At 45.2% G+C, this 25,016-nt stretch overlaps 1 protein-coding gene across 1 annotated transcript in view; it reads left to right on the top strand.

The window, feature by feature from the left end:
* LOC146785798 (ceruloplasmin-like) overlaps positions 1-25,016 on the top strand; it is a 252,009-nt gene that overhangs the window by 145,817 nt on the left and 81,176 nt on the right. The window contains exons 8-10 of the mRNA XM_085635073.1: positions 13,618-13,764; positions 18,270-18,475; positions 23,321-23,480. Of these exons, the coding sequence (XP_085491199.1) occupies positions 13,618-13,764; positions 18,270-18,475; positions 23,321-23,480 (513 nt within the window). The remainder of the gene's footprint in view (positions 1-13,617; positions 13,765-18,269; positions 18,476-23,320; positions 23,481-25,016) is intronic.

Raw genomic sequence — 25,016 nt, 5'->3', positions numbered from 1 at the left:
TATTACCATAAATCTCTATAGAGGAGCCCCATCAGAACCTCACCCAAAGGAGTGCATCGAGAGGACTGACGACCCAACACTTGCTAATAGATGATAACACTTTCAGGAGACTTCAGTCACGCCCACAGTGGAAAACTACTGGCCGGACACGAACAAAGGAGGCACAGAGAGATGAGCCCGCACCTGCCAGTGGGTCGTGTTATCAGCGTCTAAGGCCGCTGTGCCGAATCTTAGCGTCTTCCCAAAGTGAGAACATCATGAAGTGTGTCCAATGGAATGTAAAACAATATTATTCTCATTAGCAAGAATATCTGCAACCTTGGGCATGTACAGAAAATATAACAAAATGCAATGTTCTGCTGAAGCAAGCAGTTTCAGTTCTGGGCCTAAGATGAGCGCAAAACAAACAGTCTAGCAATAATTATGAAATCCTATATGGAGGCACATTAGTCAAGAAGGCCTTTATATTGCAGGCGCAACTCAATAGGCCACAAACATGAACATCAGTGCATATAATTTAGCCACACACTGCTAACCTAACACAACATGGCGGATGCGACTAAGGGAAAGGAATTTCAAATCTATCAGACCATCCTTTTTGCATGTGGGGCTAACATAAGCAACGCCTTTATTGGCTATCCGGCAGGGCCTTTATCATTCTAAGGGGTAGGTGGGATATCTTTATTAATTAGCTATTGATCAACGCAAAAATAAAGCAAACGTAACCTTCAAAGAAATTGTACTCCATATTCAAATATGCCTTCATCAATTAACATGAGCCACTGTATTTCTTGCATCATCATTTGAGAACATTTATTTGCATTCTTGGGCAATGGAACACTAGGAGTGAGTTTACTTATGCAATATGTACAGCACACCGGAAAGCAATGGATGCAAAGGCAACAGGAGAAGATGACACCCGCAATACCTATCAAAACTAGGAGGATCTTCCAACCCCATGATGCCAATAGGCCCCAGAGCCATCTTGTCAACGACCAGGAGCCATTGTCCTCATGTATTTCTGATGCCATTTTGTGTAACTTCTGAATAAATTAACAGTCGGGGCAGTGTCCAGTATGAAAACACAGCAGCTGCTCCCGATGACGTGGGATGCTCCACCCCTATCAGCTAAGATAACATCTAAAACCATCCGATTCTGAAGCGAGACACATCTTGTAGTCTGAAGCTCAACTGTAATATTCGTTAGTATACCTGCAGTGGTGTTGATGACTCCTTCTACTACTCTGGCAAGGCGACGTATATTGCGACTATTGAACATAGGGCCCCAAAATGGAGTCAACCCTTTCATAATGTCAGTGAATTCCTGCAAGGATGGGTCTGTTTGATCAATATCATCTGTGTTAATAACCCTCTTGACCTGAGGAAAGGAAACCTGTCTACGCTGCAGTCGATGTGTCTTGTGATAGTCAGAAGGGGCCACATATACTAAGGGAAGGAGGTAAGAGACATAGCATCACCCAGACCACCCTTCAGGTAACCACACATAACCATTGCTTCCACAAACAAAATAGACATTGGAAGGTGGGATCAATGGGGGACTCCTAGGTATCTCAGTATGGAAGTAGTGTTACAACTGCTGTTTCCCACCTCAATATCCCCCATGCCCTGGACACAGAAAGAGGACTTAACATTCACAACAGCCAGAGGCATGGGCTTATCTCCTGTTACATTGCGGACTTGGAAAGCTTGGTAGTATTCAGATATGTTGAGCTGGCAGAATCTGTCTCCATCTACATCTGTTTCATTTATCTTCATTCTCCTGCCTATTGCTCTGTAACAGGAAGTGGCAAAAACGCTCATTGCCAGGGGGAGCACCATATGGCGTTCTATGCTGAGGGCGCACCTGCATTGTCGCTGATGACCGGGATCTAGTACCTTTGTAATCCAAATTATGTGCTTGGGAAAAAAATCGGACCAAGCTGATCAGGGTGAACCAAGCTTCACAACTGCTGCCATAAGGCAAAGGCACAGGCAATAATTTTTCACTTTTATGCGTGGACGAAGGCAATAACCCACACACCCAGCAGTTTGTTGTATTATAAACAGCATGTGTCTGATGCAATGTCTGAATAAAAATGTTATCTTTATAGGCCTTCCGGTGTTCTGCTTTATGAGGGGCTAGAGTACCAATGATATGTTCGGGGGGGTCGGAGTAGTACTTATCAAAGTGTGCACAGGATATCTTTCTTCCAGAAAAAACAGTATTCCAAATACAAAGATCAAAGCAAACACAATTATCGTCACAAAAACAATCTTTGTTTTGGGGGAGCAGGAGGACCAAACGGGGCCATGAGGATTAGGGCGAGGACCCGCAAAGGGCTGCTCCTCCTCAGCAATGGGACGACCAAAGGGGTACATTGCTAACAAAAAAATACTTGGGAATTGGGGCCACACTACAACCAGCCAGAGGGGAGTCTTCTCACTGTGTCCGTCTGAGCCTCACAGGCAGGCTCCTATTGTTCATCAAGTGTTAACTCTCCCACGGGGGAGCTGCACAACTTGCAACTCAGGGAAGCAATCGCAGCCTAGGCTAGGGGAAAAGCCTTTCTTTCTAGATAGGGCAATCACCCTCTGGGGCAAATACCCTCAACGATCCTGTCCAGTGTCTCAGGCAGTGCACCAGTATTCTTCACTCTAATCTAACAGGCACCAGAGGCACAGCGCCTGTACCCTGAACTCAAGTCCTTCCCTAGCTCCTGTATTGCCCTGCTGGTGTACTGTCTTTTCTTCGGGGCGCAGATTGTATCTAGTATGCACAGGCACATCCTCATCAACGAACAAAGGTGCGGGCTCGCATTCAGTTGGGGACCGGGACTCAGGGGCTTGATGCACAGAAACTGGAGTATCTGAAGCAACCCTTGTTTCAGAGGGGATCACCTCAAGCAAAGCCTCTTCGCCTTCCTTATCGGTCTGTGCCTCTCTCGTCTGGGCATCAGAAAAGGGAACAAAACGAGAAATCTGCTCTCCTTCCTGGTCCACGATCCCATCCTTCACCCAGGAATCATACGGCAGTGGTAGGGGTATACGTTTCACGTGATTGACGTGAACCCAGTGCTTCCGGCCTTCCACCTTCACCGCTGTCCTAGTCGCCAGCAACACCTGGGCTGGTTCCTGCCACCTCGGCTCTAGGCTGGACTTGCGCTGAAAGTTCCGGACGAGGACAAAGTCCCCAGGCTGGATCTGGTGCCCGGGCCCCTCTGGAAGTGGTTGTAGGGCAGCAAATATCTGTTGGTGAACAGAACGGAGTTCCATAGACATGGCATACAAATAATCAATCAAAAGGAGATATTCAATCTTAGAAAAACACTTTGGTCTCGGGATGCCCCACACATTAGCAGGGCGCCAGAAAATCACCTCATAGGGTGATAAACCGGTCCTTGAGTGTGCTGTCACCCTTGTGGATAATAAAGCTAAGGGCAACGCATCTGGCAATTTCAATCCTGTGCTTTCATGTATCTTTGCTAGTTTCAACTTGAGAGTACCATTGTACTTTTCAACAAGACCTGCGGATTGGGGGTGATGCGCAGCATGACATTTTTGTGTTATCTGCAAAGTCTTTGCATACGAATTCGATAACTCTAGCATTAAAATGACTCCCGTTGTCACTCCAGATCACACGTGGCAATCCGTAGCGTGGGAAGTACTCTTTTAAGAGTGCCTTTGCTGTTGCTATGGCCGTATTCTCTTTAGTCGGGTAGGCCTCCACCCACTTATTGAACGCACATACTACCACTTGCACATAATTTAAATTATTTGCACGTTCCATTTCAATGTAATCCATCTGGATGACCTCGAAAGGGAGGGAAGGCGGGGCAAAATTACCAGCAGGAGCAGGGGTGCCTTTTCCAGGATTATGCTTTAAGCAAACCATACAGTGTTTCACTAAGTGTGTTGCAACCTTAGAGATATTCTCATTCTGCCATACCAGGTCTAACAATTTGCAGATGCCCTTTGCGCTTATGTGTGCTGGACCATGGGCCATGGTAACTACAGGAAGAACATACGCATTGGGCAGTAGCCACCTACGATTGTCCGACAAATCAGTCCAACAGTCGTCTTCATCTAAGCGTCCTGTCGTCTCCTCCCACACTGCCAGTTCATCCGTAGTCTCCTCCTTCTGTATTTCTCTCACACTTTCCACAGTGTCCTCAAGCATCCCATTGTCTGAAACCCACCTAGCAGGACCTGCTACAAACATTGTATTCAGCTTTAATCTGGCCGTTTCCTTGGCCATCTGATCTACAAACGCATTTCCCCTCCCAACATCGTCCGCCACAGCTTTGTGTGCACTGCATTTTACTACTGCCAGCTTGTCAGGTAGTGTCAATGCCGATAACAGTCTAAGTATCAGTGGGCCATGTTGTATCTTCTGCCCGTGAGATGTGAGGAACCCTCTCTCCACCCAGAGACACCCAAAATTATGCGCTACGCCAAAGGCGTAATAGCTGTTGGTATAAATGTTAACAGTCAATCCCTCACTCAATTCACAAGCCCATAGAAGGGCAACCAACTCTGCCACCTGCGCTGACTGATAAGGGACACGGGATGTCTCAACTACCGTGTGTAATGTGGTGATCGCATATGCTGCAGTGGTAGTGCCATACGTCAATTTGAAAGAAGAGCCATCGACATATAGTTCTCCTTGGTGTTACACGATCCTCTACCTGTGCCGTAGCGAGGCTCCCCACACACCCACTACAACTCCCATAATGCCCCTCACTGGAATGCAGGGTTGTGTACCGCCCCAGTCTCCCTCAAGCAAGCTCATTGGTCAAGAGCTCTTTAAACACAAGACCCTCCCTAACTCCAGCGCTTGGCTTTCGAAGCTCTTGTGCGCTACCGGACTTCTGCCTCGCCCTGGACCTGTATGCTGTACTCGCTGAGTGCGGTGGAACCTGCTACGTTGGATTGCTCACCTGTCCGTTTTCCCTTCGAGCACTCGTCCTCCTTGACTGCCGCGGGTTGGCTTCGTCCCTTTGGTATCACCGGAGTCCGATCCGCAGTGCCGGTCAATCCTCGACCCCTCCCCCTTCTGGCGGAAAGCTCTCTCGACTGCTTGCCGGACGAAGACGCTCTTCCAGGCTCAAACTTATCCGGCTCTGTCCTCACCTGTACCTGAGTCCCCCTTGAAAACAAATCCTCAACGGGACTAAAGACACTTCTCACGGATCCGTACGGCAACATACAATACGGGTACGTGACACGCATTGCTCGCGTGACAATTTTTTTTTGTTGTTTACTTTATTGACAAACCCGAACCATCTTACGATACCGCAGTGTTTGGATAGCGGTTCTACTGCTTTACTCTTGTGGGTTTCCTGGAGTGAAGGTGCCTCCATACCTGGTGCATATTCTTCCTTTTTTTTCTTTGTTTGAGAACCTCCAGAGGATTTGTATTTCCTTTCTTTAATGAAGTTTTGGACTGCTGCTGACAAACCTCACATGGGTAACAAAGTGCTCTTGAACTGTGCTCGTTGAAACAACATAACAAACTTTATTCAGCAGACTCTGTGCTCCTTTGAAAACCTGCGTTTTTGATTTCCTTTGGCTGGGAGTTGCTCTCTGATTCCGGATGAACTTTGGTACTTCTATTAAGAGAAATTTCATTTCCCCTAAGTCTAACCTCTTCGTACTATTACAGAGTCTGTGGAGGTACACAACCATTCCTATTAGTTGAGAGAGACACATTCTGCTGTTTCACCTTGTCTGTAAACAGGATTAATCATTGTCTGTTCTCTCTGTTTCTTGTTTTATCTCCTCTACAGCGCTGCTCCTTAGTTCCCTACACCTACCCATTGAGAAATCGCTGTCTTCCTGGAGGGCTTCCTTGAGGTTCTTTTCGTGTCCCGGTTCTTCCTTAGAGTATTGTCCGTCTCTCAGGTGGCTATATCTCTGTAGATGGTCCTACTCTAGGGGAGAGTCGAGATCTTGATCTTCGCTCCCGTGGATGCTGGCATTCGTTTGTGGTTACACAAGTAAGTCAAGGTGCAGGAGTGACACTTGGGGGTCAGATAAGGGAACATCAGTCAGGTCTACCCATGCCTTCGTTTCTTCCTCAGTCCGAAATAAACAATCATGGACATCATTGTCCTTTCCTTTCGAAGGGAGCGGTAGTAACGTGGCTGGGTTCAGAGTAGCGCATCTTTTGATAGTGACATGTGGAGCAAATAAAGTTAGTTCGTATCCAGTAAGACGTGCACTGGTGAGGTGCTGTGTCTTTGTCTTGTTCAACAGTGTGTTCACATCATGAGGTACCATCACTGTAAGGTCAGTATCAAGAACGAGCCCTACCGATTGTCTGATAGACACTGCAGCCGCCGCTGCAGCTCTCAGACAGCTCGGGAGCACTCTGGCGATGTTATCAAGAATGGCAGAAAAGTAAGCGCAGGGTCTCTGCTTACCACCGAAACGCTGTGTTAGTACAGAGAGCGCACAACCTTCTGCCTCATGTACGTAAAGCACAAAAGGCTTCTGGTAATCAGGAGTGCCAAGCACAGGTGCAGAGCAAAGTGCAATCTTCAATTGTTCAAACGCTTCTTGGCATGCAGGTGTCCAGGGCAAAGGTTCATGCACATCTTTAGTGGTAAAGTAAAGAAGGAGTTTCGTTAGTGGGGAAAAGTTAGGGATCCACTGACGACAATATGAAGTTATACTCAGAAACGCACGTACCTCGCGTTGTGTCTTAGGGACAGTCATGTTAGTAATGATTGCTATGCACTCGGGTGTTAGTCTGCGACCCTCCTTCGACAGTAGGTGACTAAAATAGGAGACCTCCTGTCGACAATACTGGAATTTAGAAAGGGACACCTTGTGCCTATTGTGTGCCAGGTGTATCAATAATTTAACCGTAGCTTCCTTACAACCCTCCTCAGTATCCGAAGCCACCAACAGGTCGTCCACGTACTGCAGCAACACATTACCAGGAGGGAGTTCCAGGGAGTCCAAATGTGCTTTTAGAGCTTGACTGTAAATACTGGGGCTTTCGGTATAGCCTTGTGGAGCACAACAGAATCTAAAACTCCGGCCGGCGAATGCAAACCCGAAAAGATGGCGGCTGTCTGGATGGATTGGTATGCTAAAGAAGGCGTTCTTCAAATCAATGACGGAGAAGAATTTTGCAGTTGGTGGGATCACAGTCAGTATTGTGGTGATGTCAGATACTACAGGATATTGGGGAATCACGACTTTATTGACCTCTCTCAGGTCAATTACAAAACGGTAAACATCTGGATCTGTATCAGAAGAATCAGTGGGAGCCTTTTTAAGAATGGGAAGAATAGGACTGTTACACACATTCAATACTGCCTCCTCCACTACCCCTGACTGGATCAAAACCTCTATAATCTGTAATAAGGCCTTTTCTCCTGCCTGGGAGATCTTGTATTGGGGAGTCAGAGGCAACCTGGCATTGTGCTTAACTTGTATAGAAACAGGTGAAATCTTTAGCAACCCAACATCTGTGTCACCTGTAGCCCATAACGCACGCAGCACCTCATGGAACTCTGGGGAAGAGGGTCGTCTTTTGCAAAGCATTGTTTGGCAAGGACGACTCGCTGACCGACAGTCATGTAAACACCATCTGGAGAACAATATATAGTTGCATGTAATCTTTTAAACAAGTCCAGTCCCATTAAATTTTCCTCACAATTTGACATCGATCAGAACTGTGAATCAACTGTAAATGGACCAAGAGTCAGAGAAAGGGGCTTGGAAATGGGGCTAACACCCGGTACACCTGAAAAAAACACCAAAATGTTGTTCTGGTCAGACAGAGCTGCCCCCGGGACCAGGGAATGGGAAACAGAGCTATTCATAGCCCATGTATCAACTAAACATTTCTCGGTGTAACCTTAAAGATCCGCCGTAACATAAGGTCCACGCTGATCTACAGACACCGGAAATGGTCCCTCGCTCTGTCCCTGGCTGTCCTAGCTGTGTGAGAGTCCCATCACTCCATCCATGTCATAGTCGTCATGATAGTACTGACTTCCCCCTAACCCATCAAAGTAGTTCCTGCTCTGTCCATTTCCTGCTGTATTCTCCCTCTGCATGTCTCCTCGTCCCCTCCCCCCGAAGCCTCTGTCTTTCGGGGTCTCACCTCTCAGCTGCAGTTCGGGACACTCCTTCCGCCACTGTCCATCATTTCTACAGTGCGCACACTAATTTATTCCCAAAGGCGCACTTGAGGCACCACCCCTACTAGACCTGGGGCCTCGTGGACATAAACCTGAACCACGTCCTCTACCGCCTCCTCTCGCAACCTGCTGTAACAATACCCCCATCTTTAGGTCCCTTGCTTTCTTCTCTACTTTGTCCTTGTCCTCATTCTCTCTATGTTTGTAGTACTGAGCCATACTCAGTATCACTGACTGGTAGGACGTCATCCAAGTACTCTCCACAGCTTGTAATCGAGCGGCAATCTCAGGAAGTAAGTTAGTGACAAATCTATTTATAAATAGTCAAACTCCACCTTCCTGTGCCAAATCCTGGCCACTAAAGTCTAAAAACACCCCTTCAAATCTGGTAAAGAAATCAGACAAACTTTCGTCCTTTCTCTGTCGACATGCAGTAAACTTATCCCAGTCTACTTTCTTCGGTGGGATAAGGGAGTGCATGTAGGTGATGATACGTCTCGGTAACTCTAGTATTTCCTCACTCTGCTTCGCGACGGGCTTACGCTCCTTATCCCATGCTCTAATCTCATCCCATGTACCACCCAACTCCTGCGTATGGTCCTGCCCATGGACCTTTCTCCATATATCAACTGGTACCAAAAAGCCGAAAAATAACTCTATGTCAGCTAATGTCATCACAGTGGAAGAGGCTGCTTCTGTCAGTTCCTTATAATATGCAGTCAGATTTTTCCTCAGGTCTGTTAACTGGCCCTTCAGGGAAAGAAGCTCACTCCTCTTCCAAGGAGTGTAAACCCATTGTTCTTGAAACCGAGCATCAACTAGCGGCCTAATTGCAGTGTTTGCAGAGTCATGCAATTCCGGCATTTCAGGGTGATAGATGGGGTGCACCTCTCTCATAGGGTTCTGGGTCCCTAGTAGTGGGACCTTCTGACGTAATCGACCTCTATAACCCACCAAGGTTGTTACATTACTAAAAACTTTGTTCGGGGCCATGTTCATCATGTACACTCTGTCTCGAATGTCATAAATAATCTGTGGTGCCAAAACTGAATCAGAGTAGTCGACATGTGCTTAAGAGCATGCTGCTGTATAAAAGACTCATAATCTTTCATCACACTCCAGATATCCTCCACACTATAAATCGGGTGCCGAGCCCACTGAGCTGCCTGATTCGCTACAACCTGCTTCTCCTCTGTTCCCATCACTGAACGCACTAGTACTCTCCTCACACAATCCGGCGCTGCTAGCCAGCCGGCGTCGGGGGGGGGGGGGGGGGTCCACGTGCAGGGGGGTCTCTGTATGCATTGATGACTGGGGCGTGGTGCTTGCGGAGGATGAAGCTGATGCAGAGATAGGCACTGTCGCATAAGCATTCAAAACTGGGGGTGTAAAGGGAGGGGAAACGATCAAGACAGGCTCGAGGGAAGGATCAATAGAGAGAAGGGATGTTGCAGGAAAAGTGGCGGCGTCAGCCACTTGTTGAGGACGGGGAGCTGATGCAGTAATGTTATGGGTGCCAGAGGGGGCAGCCCCCGCAGCCGGGGCAGGGGAAGTGGGGACTGTGGGGTATATATGCTGCGGGGCATAAGGCTGTGGTGGGCGAGAGTCTAGAAGTACCTCAATTAATTCATCCCCCTCCTCCCTAGCAACATAGCTTTTATCGACCTGTAATCGAAACCTCCTGTCTTCACGTTCTATAACTTTCTCGGTCTTTTCTGTCATAGGCTTCCGCCTTCTGTGTAATGGTCTGCGTCTCTCTTCTCCTAGCCACCTTCTCTGCCCTCAAATGTCGTTGCGTCGCTTCCTCCTGCCACACTCTCAGAGAATAAAACATGGACTGTCGACACTTTCTAACAAACAATTTTTCTTGCAGGAAATTAATTTTCTGTTCATCAAACGGACCAGTAAGTGGCCATTGCAGCTCAGCATTGTCTTTGGAATATTTATTCCATAATGTATTAAACATAACAGGGCCAATACCATGTTTGACATAAATATCAAAACTCGGTGTACCCTCCGGAGGTGCGGGAGGGCTCTCTTCCAACCGGGCATTAGCGGAGCAACAGCGACATCCAAAACATCCAAACTTACTAAAACAAGGCATTTTTACATAGGATGCATGCACCGTCTTCTAGCAATCAAACAATACACACAATTATAACACAAAAGGAAAGAAAAGAAGGAAGGAAAAAATAAAGCAACAAGGATCGTCCACAAAGCGAAACTAACTGTTCGAAGATTCAGTCACTTCTCACACATACATTCACGTCATTCGTCATCATCTGCATTGATCTCCAAACCACACCACTCTCAACTTCAGTCACCCAACTCAGCAACCCAAATATCGCACCATACTCAAAAAAGAAAAACAATTCCTAAAATCATACCCGAGTCCACAGACCCGTCAGATACAAGACCAGGATCGGTTTTCAAAACCGTCACAGGTGTCAGGCACAGCTCATCGGCTAGTGTCGATACGATACAGAACACGTGTCTTCACCATACAAGTACAACACAGGACACAGCCCGTCGGCTAGTTTCTACACCAGAGGACTGGCCTCAGCCCCAGACCGATACAAGACCAAAACGAGCCAGTCCGCAGACTGCTCCAGAGACCAAAAGACAGACTTCCGCCACAGACCTTCTTCGGACCATTCCGAAACCTTCCCCGGACCTCCCTGGGACCCTTCTGTCTAGCGTTGCTCCAGACCTTTCCCAGAGCTTTCCGAAGCCTGCCCCGGACCTTTCCGAAGACTTTCCGGCAGTTTGTTCACACCCAGCACCTTCACTGTGAACACCGTGTGTCTTATTCCAAAAATCTTCAATAAACTCACCAAATACATTAGTCTGGCAGATTACCTGCGAACAGTCCCAGACCTTTTACAAAGTGGCCAATTTCCAGTTGGTCCGGCAGACTGCTCACAAGCGCTCTGTGTTCCTCAATGGTCCGCAGACCCACCAAGTTCCATACAATGGCGCCATTTTCCATGAATCCAATCACTCACCTGGTGCACACAGGTCCCACAAGTTATTCTCCACTGCCGACTCTTCGGACCAAACGGTCAGCTCCAAGGTTTCGCCTTTAGGACTCCGGCCAAGGGCCACTAGCCGGGGATCCGCCCAATCGGGGAGGCGAAGCAGCTGCAAGAACCAAACCCCTATGCCCTGACTATGGGGGAGGAAGCCCTTTCGCGGAGTCCCTGTTCGGGCACCATCTGAGAGACATGGCTGCTTAGGGCCACGTGGGTCATACTTACAACCACCTACTATGCCTTCCCCAATGAAGAGTCGGTCAGACAGTGGAGAAATTACAACAAGCATTTATTACCATAAATCTCTATGGAGGAGCCCCGTCAGAACCTCATCCAAAGGAGTGCATCGAGAGGACTGATGACCCAACACTTGCTAATAGATGATAAACCTTTCGGGAGACTTCGGTCACGCCCACAGTGGAAAACTACCGGCCGGAGCCGGACACGAACAAAGGAGGCACAGAGAGATGAGCCCGCATCTGCCAGTGGGTCATGTTATCAGCATCCAAGGCCGCTGTGCAGAATCTCAGCGTCTTCCCAAAGTGAGAACATCATGAAGTGTGTCCAATGGAATGTAAAACAATCTTATTATCATTAGCAAGGACAGCTACAACCTTGGCCATGTACAGAAAATATAACAAAATGCAATGTTCTGCTGAAGCAAGTTGTTCCAGTTCTGGGCCTGACATGAGCGCAAAACAGACAGTCTAGCAATAATTACGAAATCCAATATGGAGGCACATTAGTCAAGCAGGCCTTTATACTGCAGGCGCAACTCAATAGGCCACAAACACGAACATCAGTGCATATAATTTAGCCACACACTGCTAACCTAACACAACATGGCGGATGTGACTAAAGGAAAGGAATTTCAAATCTATCAGTAGGAGGCCATCTTGGTGACCTTAGTGGGCCCAAGCTGTGTCTGAGGACCAGCACCAGGAGTGTTGCACCACTCCCTCCGAACCTGTGGGGAGGATCATAAGAATCTTACCAGCAACAGAGGAGCATCTGGAACCTCCCAACAGCTGCAGCTGAAGAACTGTGTCAGGAACTTGAGGACACACAACCATAGCCCCAACCGAGCAACGTGTGTGAGAGTTACCAAAGGCAGCCTCTGTAACTTCAGCACCCACAAAGGGGGCACGCTTAGACACTCCAGTCGCTCTGAACCGTCTGATGCGGTTAAGATTGACTGACAGACCAGACGTCCCTAGGGGAACTAGCCTGGTGTCAGAGTGGGACTCTTGAGACTCGGACTGCTAGTAGGGCTTAACTTGAATGTTGCCAATGGTGAATTGGGAATAACCACAACCGCTAGGAGACGGGAGTGGGACTCAGGGACCCGCCTATAAAATAGTAGAGTTCTGACCTCAGGGGACTGCGTGTACTGTTTGTGAATGTTGTATTTTACTTTCTGTTTGTTTGTATATAAATATTCCTTTTTTCATTAAATCAAGTATTTGACTGGATAAGCATTTATTGATCCTGTTGAATGTATTTTGAGTTGTGAGCCTGTGATCACTATGTGTTTAAACCGCTCCAGCCCTCCCCCCTCTCTTCTCCCCGGGAAGCTGTGAACTGCTCGACCCGGGCTACCACTGAGAGTCAAGTGCAGAAGGGGTTCTTGGTCTGGATCCTCAGGATCTATAGTAGGTCGGGCCCGGCACATCAGGAGTAAAATGCCTCAAGACTGGGCCCCATATTTCCTGCTTACCCTGTGACCCTTGAACGTTTTTTTGACAATGGGAAAATATATATGTCCTTAAGTCTTATTTACAAACCGCTTGCGCCACCCTTGCCACACTTTTCCCTATGTCAAAAGTAACGCACCAGTGGCGCATGGGCCTTGGAAGTAAGCCCCTTAATTCTATGTTTTCCAAATGCATGCACATGATAATGTTATTGGGGGTATGGAATATACAATCTTTGATTACTTTACTTGATGCACAACTTGGAGAAATCCTAATTGAAATTGTATCGGTCAAAACGGATGTCAAGCAATTGGGCTCAAATGTCGACATTTTTGCCTTGAAGATATGACAGTTTTATCAGAAATTGTTTTCCTTCGGCTAAAGAGCTGAAACACCTACACTCCTGTCTCAACATGTTTTTATAATAAAACAAAATGGTCGACTTGTTCCTTCCTAATGGAGTTAGCGAAGTAATACCACTAGGAGGTGCACATACCGTGATTTCACTTTCTTAGAGTACATGCATGTCTTCCTAACTACAAATTGCTTCTTGGTTCATAAACCTGAGAATGGCCAAGCAAGCGTTCTGTCCCATGGCCACGCCAAAGCTTCAGACAAGCCTAGGGGACTGTTTGTCTGCATGTATGTATGTTAGTATAATACGTGGACTGTGTTATTCAGTATTCCATCCAGTTTGTATATACATAATGGCGATGGTTGCTTTGTTGTTACCAGGGCCATTCATAAAAGCGGAAGTGGGAGATGTCCTCATTGTGACTTTCAAAAACAAAGCAAGCCATCCTTTCAGCATCCAGGCTCATGGTGTGAGCTACAGCAAGAACAGTGAAGGTGCATTATACAACACCGAGGTCAAGGCCGAAGGTGAGCACACTATCATTCTATTTTAATGCTACAAACTTAAGATCTCTATATTGGTCATTTTCAGTTCTTACAAATGCCGAAGATGGGTTTCTGTGGATGGTCATCCCCTTTACATACTGATAAATGATAGATGTCAACCCGTGCAATATGTGATCAGATATTACCATATGTGGCAGTCTACTGCCACAGTGCAGAAATAATATGGAATTTAAATGTGAAATGTCTTTATGTCTGCCATTAATGTTAAACCTGTTTGAATCCTACTATAATTTTACTTATAGTTTTGGTCCACCTGCATCCACCAAGTACTGAAGTTAATCCAGTAAAATGTCCCTTACATTTCAGTGTACCTGCAATATTACCTTTGCAAACTCTCTCTTGTACAAGACAAGTTATGGGTGGGGGATGAAATTCAGCCCTCAGAATGCAGAAACACACCCTTGCAGAGAAATCTTGCAGTCCTTCAACAGATCATAATCCTGTCTTAGGCTCAAGCAGGAGGGTGGGGCCAGATGCGAAGATACTGAGGATCGGGATGCCCATAACAAAATCTCTGGGGCAAATTTACCTTGAAGTCACACTGCGCATCAAAGGGGCTGTGGTCTATTGCGTGAGAGGGTGAGAGCAGGAGAGCGCCATAGATATTAAGATATTAAGATATTCCACTGTTGTTCACTCCCCTAGTACTTCCGCTCTTAGACCACCTTACGCCACACACAGACACCCTTGCACCATAATCCAAGGGTTTCTGTATGATGGGGGACATGAGTTTCATACTGGAAGGGTACCCCTTCAGTCCAAAATACTATACTTTGACATGCTTTAGAACTCTTGCCACACTGGTTATGTGCTGTACAGGGCAGCACACATTCAGCATTTGGAGACATTTAAACTATGCTCCAAATGTATGCCTGCCTCAAGGACCCATAATTTTAGGTGCAAATCCATGTCTAGCAATGTTAATAGATAGGGATTTGCATCAAAACCCTTGGGTAGTTATATGGGAACACCCATGTCCCACACACAGGACGGCCCCTTGATGCAAAGTAGCTCAAAGTTAGAGATATATAATACAATGTAAACAATTTAGCTTGAATGACTCAGATTTCGGTTTTGGCATTAAATATGTTTCATTGCATTCCCCTACTACTACTGACGATTAGATTTCACTATGCGGCAAGGTCTATTGGTTATTTTCTTTTAAAGCCAATAGTTCAGTTGTTTTAATAAAAGTGCACTGCATGTTAAATAAATATTAACTAAAAAATAACTTAAATACATGAAAAAAATAAGACTTATTATTGTGTCTTATAATTATTATCATTATTATTGCATCTTATAAAGCGCACAGCTACCCCAAGGTGTTTCCCGGCACTAGATCCACTAAGGTAAAAAGAAAAGCAGCCCGTGCTAAAACAGCCAGGTCTTCAATCCCCTGCGAAACCCAGTTAGGAAAGAAAAGCTTTGCAGTGTTTCTGGAAGGTTATCCCCTAACTTTGTGCCAAGATATGATAATTTCCAGCTCCCATGCATGTTAGGCAGATTCTGGGCACTCCACAGAGGGACTAACTGGATGACCGGAGCAACCGTGCGGGCTGGTAAGGTGCCACCAGCTCTTGGAAGTATCTTGGGGCCATGCCAAATCAAGCCGTGGGGCCATGCCAAATCAAGCCGTGGGCATATAGCACAAGGCATTGAATTGTATTTGTTTCTCTATGGACAACCAGTGGAGCTCCCGGAGCAGATTTGATACTGACGCATACTTGGGGAGGTGGAAAAGTAGTCTGGTCGCAGTATTTTGGACTACTTGAATGCAACGAATAACTGACTTCTCAGCCCCCAAGTATAGAATGTTCCCATAGTCTATTCTGGACAAGATCAGCACTAGAATTTGAGTTTTTTGGGCTGCAGGAGGTGTTATATCAATGATCTTTTAAACCCATCTCTGTACAGCGAAGCAGGTGGCTGCCACTTTGGCCACCTGCGGCTTCATGGTTAGTCTCACATCCAGCCAAAAGCCAAGATTCTTTACTTTAGATGACAAATCCGGCAGATTACCCAAGGCCATTGGCCAGGACTGAGGACCCCATAGATGGGGATTGTTTCCTAGGACCATAACCTCAGTCTTCTCGCCATTCAGCTTGAGTTTGTACTCCTCCAAAGGGAAATCCTACTCAAGCATAAATTAACAGATCCGGTACAGTTTCCCTATACAGATGGCAAAGCAAAGATAATTTGTGTACCGTCTGCATATGAAAAATAAGGTAAACCCATAGCTTTCCACCATTTCCTCAAGAGGGCAGACATATATATTAAAAAGCATTGGATTTAAGGCCAAGCCCTGAGGAACACCACAGGAGAGAGCATGGGATTCTGATCTAGCACTGTTAGAGAAGACCTGAAATGAGTTACTTTCAAGAAACGAGGTCAACCAAGCTAGTGCTGTGCCCTGCAAACCGAATGATGTGAGACCTTTCAGGAGAGTGGAATGGGAGACAATTTCGAAAGCCAAACTTAAGTCTAATAAAAATCAGTGCAGCTGGTCCACCCTCATCAAGGAGCCTTCTAAGATGTTCCATGACCCCTAGGAGGGCGGAGTCCATGCTGTTCCCTGCCCTGAAGTCTGATTGAGATGGATGCAGACCATTGCGATCCTCCACAAAATTCTTAAGCTGCAAGTTAACATGTTTCTCCAGTATCTTACAGAGAATAGGCAACAATGAAATTTATCTAAAACTAGACCAACTAGTCGGGTCAAGGTTGGGCTTTTTTAGCAGTGGTAAGATCATTGCATGTTTCATCTCAGTGAGAAATTCAAAACTCCAATCACTTTTAGGAGTAAATCGGGGTCTATAGAACTAAGTCTGTCTGGCTGGAGTGGGTCCAGTGGAGAACCATATTTAATCAACTATAGTATGGACAAAAATTGCAAGAGGCCTATCAGGGGGAGCAGCACTAGGGACACGCCAGATGGGTACCTAGTCTTCCTCAGTACCACTTCTAACAATAGTGCTAGATGACTGTGCAACTGCCTTAGGAGCATTCGCAAGATGTGACTAAATGTGGGCCACCTTTTTATCAAAGAATTTGGCCAGTTCTTCCCACTGGTTCTGGGACAGTAAAGGAGCGGGAGATATTTTGGGGGGGGTGCGAAAGTTCCTTGACTGCATTAAATAGCATCTTAGGTTAATTTTGGGCACTAGCAATTTTATTAGAATAAAATGCTGCTCTAGTGACCTTGCAGAGCTGGTAGTAATGTTTCAGTTTTGCAATTTGCTCCAGGCAGTGGTAGATTTTACAAAAAATGTGTCCTGGTTCCTGAGAATTGGCGGCCAGATGATCTGACCAGATTAAAGACAGCAAAGGGTCTGTGGTGAGATCCTTGATATTAGAAAAGATAGGGAGGTGTACTGCTTCATGGGTAGAAGCTAAATTATCTAAGTCTAAATTAGTAGGTATCCAAGGTGTTCAAAGGTAAACATAAACCCCAGTCTTGGTGATTTACCAATTTGTTTAGTTTTCTTCACCTCAGGTCAAGTTTTGTGGTCCATCTGTAAAGGGTTCATGTTTCCGGCATCTACTGCAAGCCTTTGAGGCTCAATCTGTGGCCACCATTGCACCAGCAGGATGATTTCCGCATTCATATATTTGGTCCATAGCATCAGTGAATTGTGTGTTTTGTTGAGTCATGTTGCTGATCTGTTTTGTAGACTGTTTCATCATATAGGGGTGTCTTTTCCTTCCTCTGCTTTTCATTTGCTTCAGACCCTAGCTTTCCCTCTCTTGATTATTCAAGTCCAGATTTATCGGTTTTGAATCCATCCTTGATCGCTCTCTCCAGTGGATCAGGGTTCCCTGACTTCATCGGGCTGTTTTCAGGTTACAGAGTCCAGCTTTGTTACTTTTGAACCTCTAAATACTCACAGATCTGCCCTTAGTAAAGTCTGCCCCACAACTGACACACAGTATTCTGGTCAGAGTTTTAGCTAGTATCTTTAAGGGATGGATACAACACTACACTCTGTGCCCTTTTGATTCATTCATTTATTCAGCAACTTTATTTGGGAAGGAAATCTTTTATGGTACACAAAATTGATTGAATTTCTCTCATTCCGGTTTTAATGCACTATATTGCAGTCTGTGCGTGCTTTCTACAGCTAAATTCCCTGAATTCCATATACCGCTCGAGCAGTTCCTCTTTCACGAAGGGCTGTCACGAGGAAGACACACGAGGCGGGAATGGTCCAATTAAATTAGCAGTAATCTTCATCACTCCAAGCCTTCCTCATCACCGAACCCGCATTCATGCACGTCCAAGGTGAATAACTGCGGTTCACAACTGTCTACTGACAAGAATTGTATCTTTTTGTCAGGGAAGACTATTTATAATTTCAGCTTTTCTAAATGAAACATACAGAAGAAAAACTTAAGTAACACAATCCATTAAAATGAACTCTGCTATGGCTTGTACTTTTCACTGTACTTTTATATTGTGTGTCTGGCAGGTGTTCATGCAAACCCAGCTCCTAGCGCGCACGTGGATCCAGGCAAGTCATTCACCTACGTGTGGAACATTCCAGAAGATGTGGGCCCCACCTCTGAAGACAGCGACTGTGTGACCTGGCTATACTATTCAGCAGTGGATGCGATTAAAGACACGAATTCCGGCCTCGTGGGCCCTCTCATTGTCTGTAAGAAAGGCACCATGAAGGTAAAGAAACAGATATTGCAAGCTAAATGCACGTGACCTTGCGGTGGTTTAGTGCGCCAGAATATTTATGATTTAACATTAACACCATATGTGCTTTCCTCATTAACCCTCATGTACCAGGGTATCGACGTGTAAATTCAGAGGCGAGGGACTTTTCAGTGGCTGATGTGATGTGATTTTATTATTTCTCAAGGAGAGGTGTGGCACAGCGGCCAGAGCGGATGACTCTGGAACACGTGGTTCTAGTGGCGGCCCCACTGTTTGTAAGCAGTGCCAAGTAGAAATATAAAATGATAATAACTTAGAGTTATTATAATTTTATGGTACGCTTCCTGCTGCTTTGGGGCGGGTGGGTGGGTGCGGTTGCTTCGCTCTCGGAGCAGGGCAGGGGAGGAGTGGTTTGCCCCCTACTAAGTGCGCAATAACTTTTTGGTCGGCCCTCCCAATCATGCGCACCTTCCCTGTTCTCCACGCAAGCTGCATTACAGCCTGCATGGAAAACATTCCCACCCCACCAGCCCCGTGCGCCGTGTTGCAGCGTTGTGATTAGCTTAGGGGAGGGAGCCTGGCTGCCTGCTTCCTGTTCCTGAAGTCGGAGGCAAGAGAGCAGAAGCAGAGACGCAGGACCCAGTCACAAGGTACGTTTCTTTTTATTCCCCCCGTGACCCCTCCCGCGCCTGCCCCTCCACTCTCTAGTCATGCCAGCTACCACTGCGTAGTTTACAGTTCTATCGCCGGCGGCTGCTCAGATCAGCATCATGTGACTTTGGGCAATAACTCATTTAATCTCCCTTATGGCCCCCAGTGCAACTTAATCTCCCCTACGAGTCCGACCCCCAGCGCCTTGAAACCCTTAAGGGGTTGATATGTTTGCGCTTTACATATAGGAATTATTTTTATATTTATTACATTACAAAATTGTCAATCTTCCTCATACCTAATCGGAATCTACTGGCAATGTTACAGTACAGACTTGCAAGTTTAGGTGGAAGGGTGTTATCTGTGACAGCTGCCAAGCTCTGGAACACCCTAACTGCTCGTCTCCATGCTAAGTCCACTTGCTTTCTTTGCATAAATAGATGAGAACTTCGCTATTCGTTTTAGACTGCACGAAAATGGTATGCCTTACGATGGGTTATTCCTCAGAATTAAGCATGAAAAAAAAATTATTTATTATTTTTCATGTTTACCACCCAAAGCGGTAGACAAACCATTTAATAAAACATAAATCTGAAAAAGGTTGAATACCCGTTACAAACAAGTAGCAATCAGAAATGTCATAAAAACTACCACATACATAAAACATCACAGAAAATGAAACTCTACCACTAATGCCCGATTACGATGTCGTTCGAATGGCCTCTGAATCGGATTTGTCTTTCCTGGATCCGAATCGTAGGCCTGGTTTCCAACCGAATCGTACACAGGTCCGACCGACCTAGTACGATGCAAAGATTGTGTACCCGTCAACCAAATAGTTTCCGAATCCGATCCTGTCTGTACGACTCATTCGTAGCCGAATCATGTCGTTCAATGGAGCTGGATTCCGACCGAGCGAGTACGATGCATGATTAGAAAAGCCGCATCGACTCGGTCTCAGCGAGACGAAACAGCTGTCAGAATCATACTTCGGGGGGCCATAGCAGGCCCTTCTTCACCCGAGACCCTCCAAATCAGTCACAGCGGGGTGCCCACCCATGGGTTGCCCTGATCCAAGCATGTACAGTGTGGCTGGCACCATGGAGTGCCCGCCACAGGGTGTACGCTTTTCCCCAACCACCCATTTTTGCTATGGGAGCCTGTCTACGCATTGGTACACAGGCTCCCATAGAGTTCAATGGGAATCAGAGCGAACCGACTCTGTTAGTATACGGATGCATCGTACTTGCTCGGTCGGACTCCCGAAGCACGCTTCGCTCGGAAAGCCCTCTGGATCCGAGCCATATGGAGGGCTTTCCTAGCAAGATTGTAATCGGGCCCTAAGTGTCTTTAGATTCGATTCCAAATGTTACAAATTCTAAAGATGGTCTGTAATTGTGAGAGTAGCTAGTATACCACACATTTAATTTCATCGAAACTTAATTCTCAGGAAACTAAAATGCATAGGTTTCCTTTGAATACACACAAGTACTACATGGATAATATTTTGTGTTAGCGATGCATAAGACAGACAATTTTAATCATGCCCTTCCAGGTCATACCATTTAGCTAGATTTACTCAAAGTGGACAGCCGTTACTTGCCACATTAAAAAATAATTGTTACATTAAGAGCTTCAGCACCAAGAAGCTTCGACATGCCAGTGCTCTCAAAATAAAATTATCCTATCACGATATATCATCATCACATCAAATACCACGAGTCACTAAGAGTGAGTCTCATTCTGGAGAAAGGCATCCTCAGTTTTTACATCTATAGGTCAGCGGTTCTTAACCTTTTTACTTTTGTGGACCTTCTGTTGAATCATTACTGGAATTCGGGGACCCCCCACTGAGTCATTATTGTAAGCCTGTGATCCACGATCTAAATAATTTCTATGATTTGAAACTCAAAACATTACACAAAAATGCTAAAATGAGTATGCACTGAACAAATATTGAAATATTTTGTTTAATTCGCAATCAAATATAGAAAACATTTTTACAATTTAGCGTCTTTATTTCTTCCTGTTTGTGACTTTTTCAAACTTTTTGAGGGTTTTGTGCCACCTCAATGCGGAGCATAACTATTTGTAAGTTTTCTTTCGCTGTGGATGTGGTCACAGTGGCCAGAGAGTGGGTGCATGTTTTGATGGGGCTGTCAGGTTCTAGTGTGCATCTATGTGTGCATGTGCAGTGGTCCTCTCTGTTTTGTGTCCTGCAAGCCAAATGAGAGGAGGTGGATGCCCTGATTGTCTGTCCAAAGATTTATACAGAGGACTAAGCCTGTACATACACAACTCAGGAAGGGCCTCACGTGCCTGACCACTGGCAATGCAATATTGGGACCAGTACTTCATTTGTAAAACAATAAGTTCCAGGGCCCTTGTCAGGAGGCCATTGCAGCTTGGACCACCAATTGCCCCCACTAGTGCTGCCGATGTCAGTACCATCACAACTAACCATCACACTCATACAGGTGTGACAATTCAGACTTAAAATATACTTTTAAAATGACTACTATATGCTGCCCAAGCTATTCTTATAACTTAGGGTGACATGTATTACTGATTTTAATATAGATTTAATTATTAAACAACTGTTGTGCTTCTCACAAAAATCGACAAACAGCGCCACCATGTGGCAGCTGTTATAAGAGTCGGTTTTGACTATAAAGTGCAGGTGCTTAGCACTAGAAACCACCGGCTAAAAATAAGCACTGATTGGAACTGAAACGGTGAGGTTACACCATGTGGTGCTGTTGATCATGAGCAGGATGTGGGCCTTTTAAATCAGTTATGACAAAGATGTTGGTGTGTAGTTTCATCTGTTTTTGGGCTGTGTTTTCTTTTTTTTCAAACTCTAGGGCAGTGTGTGCCAAACCTGGTAAGCACCATCCAGAGGTGCATAATATGCATATAACTAGTGAGCCAAGTATTGATTACTGTAACTATCCACAGGCAGTTGTGTTTGTGAGCTTTTTACCTTTTGTTCAGTAAAACTTGGATATGATCTATCTGCTACAAATTTAATAACTTATTGAAAGGTTTGCTGAGTTTGAATAGTTCAACCAAACTAGTGTGCCAGGTCTAATGCTTGTTGACTAACACAATAAACAAATAACATTCTTCTAGTCTAATAAATCCCCATGTAGATTAATGGTGGCGGGCTACTATAGCAGTTTGTGTCACTACACTTTCAGATGAGAAAAGAAGTCCATGTAGGAATTCTATATAAGTATATAACTTATTGAAAGGTTTGCTGAGTTTGAATAGTTCAACCAAACTAGTGTGCCAGGTCTAATGCTTGTTGACTAACACAATAAACAAATAACATACTTCTAGTCTAATAAATCCCCATGTAGATTAATGGTGGCGGGCTACTATAGCAGTTTGTGTCACTACACTTTCAGATGAGAAAAGAAGTCCATGTAGGAATTCTATATAAGTATATAAAATCAAAAGGTCTTTCCAAATCTCACTGTTCCCAAACTTTTCTGAAAGTGCAATGGGAACCTGTTCTGTGGTTTAGAAGAAGCGGGACAACCATTGTAAGTGGCTGATGCCCTCATCTGCCACAGTCAGGGTTCCATGACTCATTTACAGATGGGGGAAAAATTCAGGCCGGTATCGGGCTGCTACCGTCAGAACCCCCACTATGCTTAGGACAGGCATTCTGACGCGGATGTTTCCTGCCGAAGTCTACCATGAAGGGCATGGAGGCACCAGGCAGGAAAGTTCATCAGTGGAACTCCACGCATAGGCTGTTGGGTCCAAGCACATCAGAGCCATTTTTTTTATATTTCAGAAAGAAATACCTGCTTTTCAGGATTGTTTCTGAAATAGTAAATATTACTTCCCTATATGCAGAGTCCTTTTGGTATTTTGTCCCTTGATATTCTTTCCTCGATACTCTTGTGTCATGATATTCTGGGGTCAGTTTTCAGTAGTATAGTCTTCTGGGATGCCGGCAGGAGCAATTTGGACCAAAATACCATACAACAAGAGAGGATCTGTAAATATGGCTGTTAGTTCTTTGTTAGGCATTCATGAACAGGGCCTGTGCAGCCCCACGGGCTGTTGGATCACTATCAAAAGGCTAAACCTCTAAGGGATCAAGTACTGATTCACAGATTTAAAGCAATTCAAGCAATTTAAACTATTTTACTAGGTATATTTTCATTGTAATTTGCTTATTTTTACCCACAGGACACAAGAAGCAAAAGACACAAGAATTTTGCCTTGCTCGCTACAGTGTTTGATGAAAATCTGAGCTGGTACCTGGATGACAATATTGGGATGTTTGCAAAACATTCTAATGTCACAGACAAGGAGAACCCTGACTTCCAAGAGTCTAATATGATGCACTGTAAGGACCCCTTCAGATGCTATATGCACCTTATGATTAAGTGAGAACTCAAGTGAGACGATTTCTTAGAACAGAAGCATTTACGAAACATGTTTTTAATTTTTTTTAAACATAAATACATTTTGTTAGCATTTCAGGCATACCAATACAAGAAGGTTCCAAATTTTATAAGGCAAAACTCTTAGTCCATACAATATGTCCATGTTTATGCTTGTCTGTGACCCTGTATAGAAGTCCACTCCTTTCCGGCTAGTCTGGCAATATACCATACCACATGCATACATATATACGTACATGCATACACTTGACAAAACAGCCTCCTGCATCAGCTTCAAACCCCTCTATTTCAAGAACGCCAGGAAATGTTAAAGTGAGACATGCAATGTCCTGTATTTTGTCTTACTTTTGAGGGCAGACACTGTCTCAGTATGTAATTATTTCATGATCAAGCTTCTATCTAAACCCTGAATCCAGCCACCCACTGAGGGTGTCTCCCCCTCTACCAGTTCTGAGACACCTTGCGCCACAATCACACCTACACTTAGGATGGTCTTTACAGCTGTTGATCCTTCAAGGTCACCTGTTTTTTAAAGACATTTCACAGAGAGAAAATTCTTACTTAAAGCCTTATTGTCTCAATGTGAGTTCCAACTACTGCTGTGTCTCCCCCACCTACCATTCTTGTCAAAGACCTTTGAAGAACTTGTGTTCACCCATCTTGAAAACACCCTTTCAGCACATCCCCTCCTCTGCGCATTTCCCTATGGCCTTGCCGCCCTCTACTATACTAAAACTGCACTCTATCTCAACTCAAGCGTTTAGCACCTCTTTCCATCATACCGCTCTGCCCCTCATTATCATTAGGTGTCTCTTATCACCTGCAATCTGAGGACACCCACATCTTAATTTCTTTCTGATCATTTTGTACCCACCTCTAATCCTGTCTCTCGGATTTTTTAAAGCTACGTACCACTGAATCGCTGTCCACTTATTCATGTGACACTCTTCAAAACTGGATTTCTTTCTTTTTTCACACAACAGCTCCCCACTTTATCCAACCCCATTTTTTTAAAATGTCACATACTAATTTTTCCCATGACGGATCTCAGAAGTATTTATGGCCAAATTAGGAATATGGACACCTTTATCTTGACCAGTGCCGCAAGTATATAGTTACTAAACATATGGAAAATCATCTGCACTCCCTTTGACACAACCAAAGGCCGAATCAATGGTCTTGTTATGGGCAAGGACAGCTACTGTAATAGCCTACGCATTGGCTCAACTCAACCTGCTTTTCACCAGTTGCCTATGCTCACAACACCTGCAAAATGTCTTAATTTCTTATTACATTTTTGGGTGGATTTTCAATGGTATCTAGCCTGACCTTGGAACTCCAATGGTGAGGCTGGAGACCATGCACTGGTAAGAAAGACTCAGGAGGTCCATCCATGACAAGAGGGACTCAATTCTCCTCCCTTGACTACACTTGAATTCCACAAACCTTACACTCTCAAACATCTCCTATGATCATCC

The sequence above is a fragment of the Triturus cristatus genome, chromosome 11, assembly GCF_964204655.1.
Source record: "Triturus cristatus chromosome 11, aTriCri1.1, whole genome shotgun sequence".
In the NCBI taxonomy this organism is placed as follows: domain Eukaryota; kingdom Metazoa; phylum Chordata; class Amphibia; order Caudata; family Salamandridae; genus Triturus; species Triturus cristatus.
Note: the sequence above shows the minus strand (reverse complement) of the source record. Positions and strands in the feature narration are given on the sequence as shown.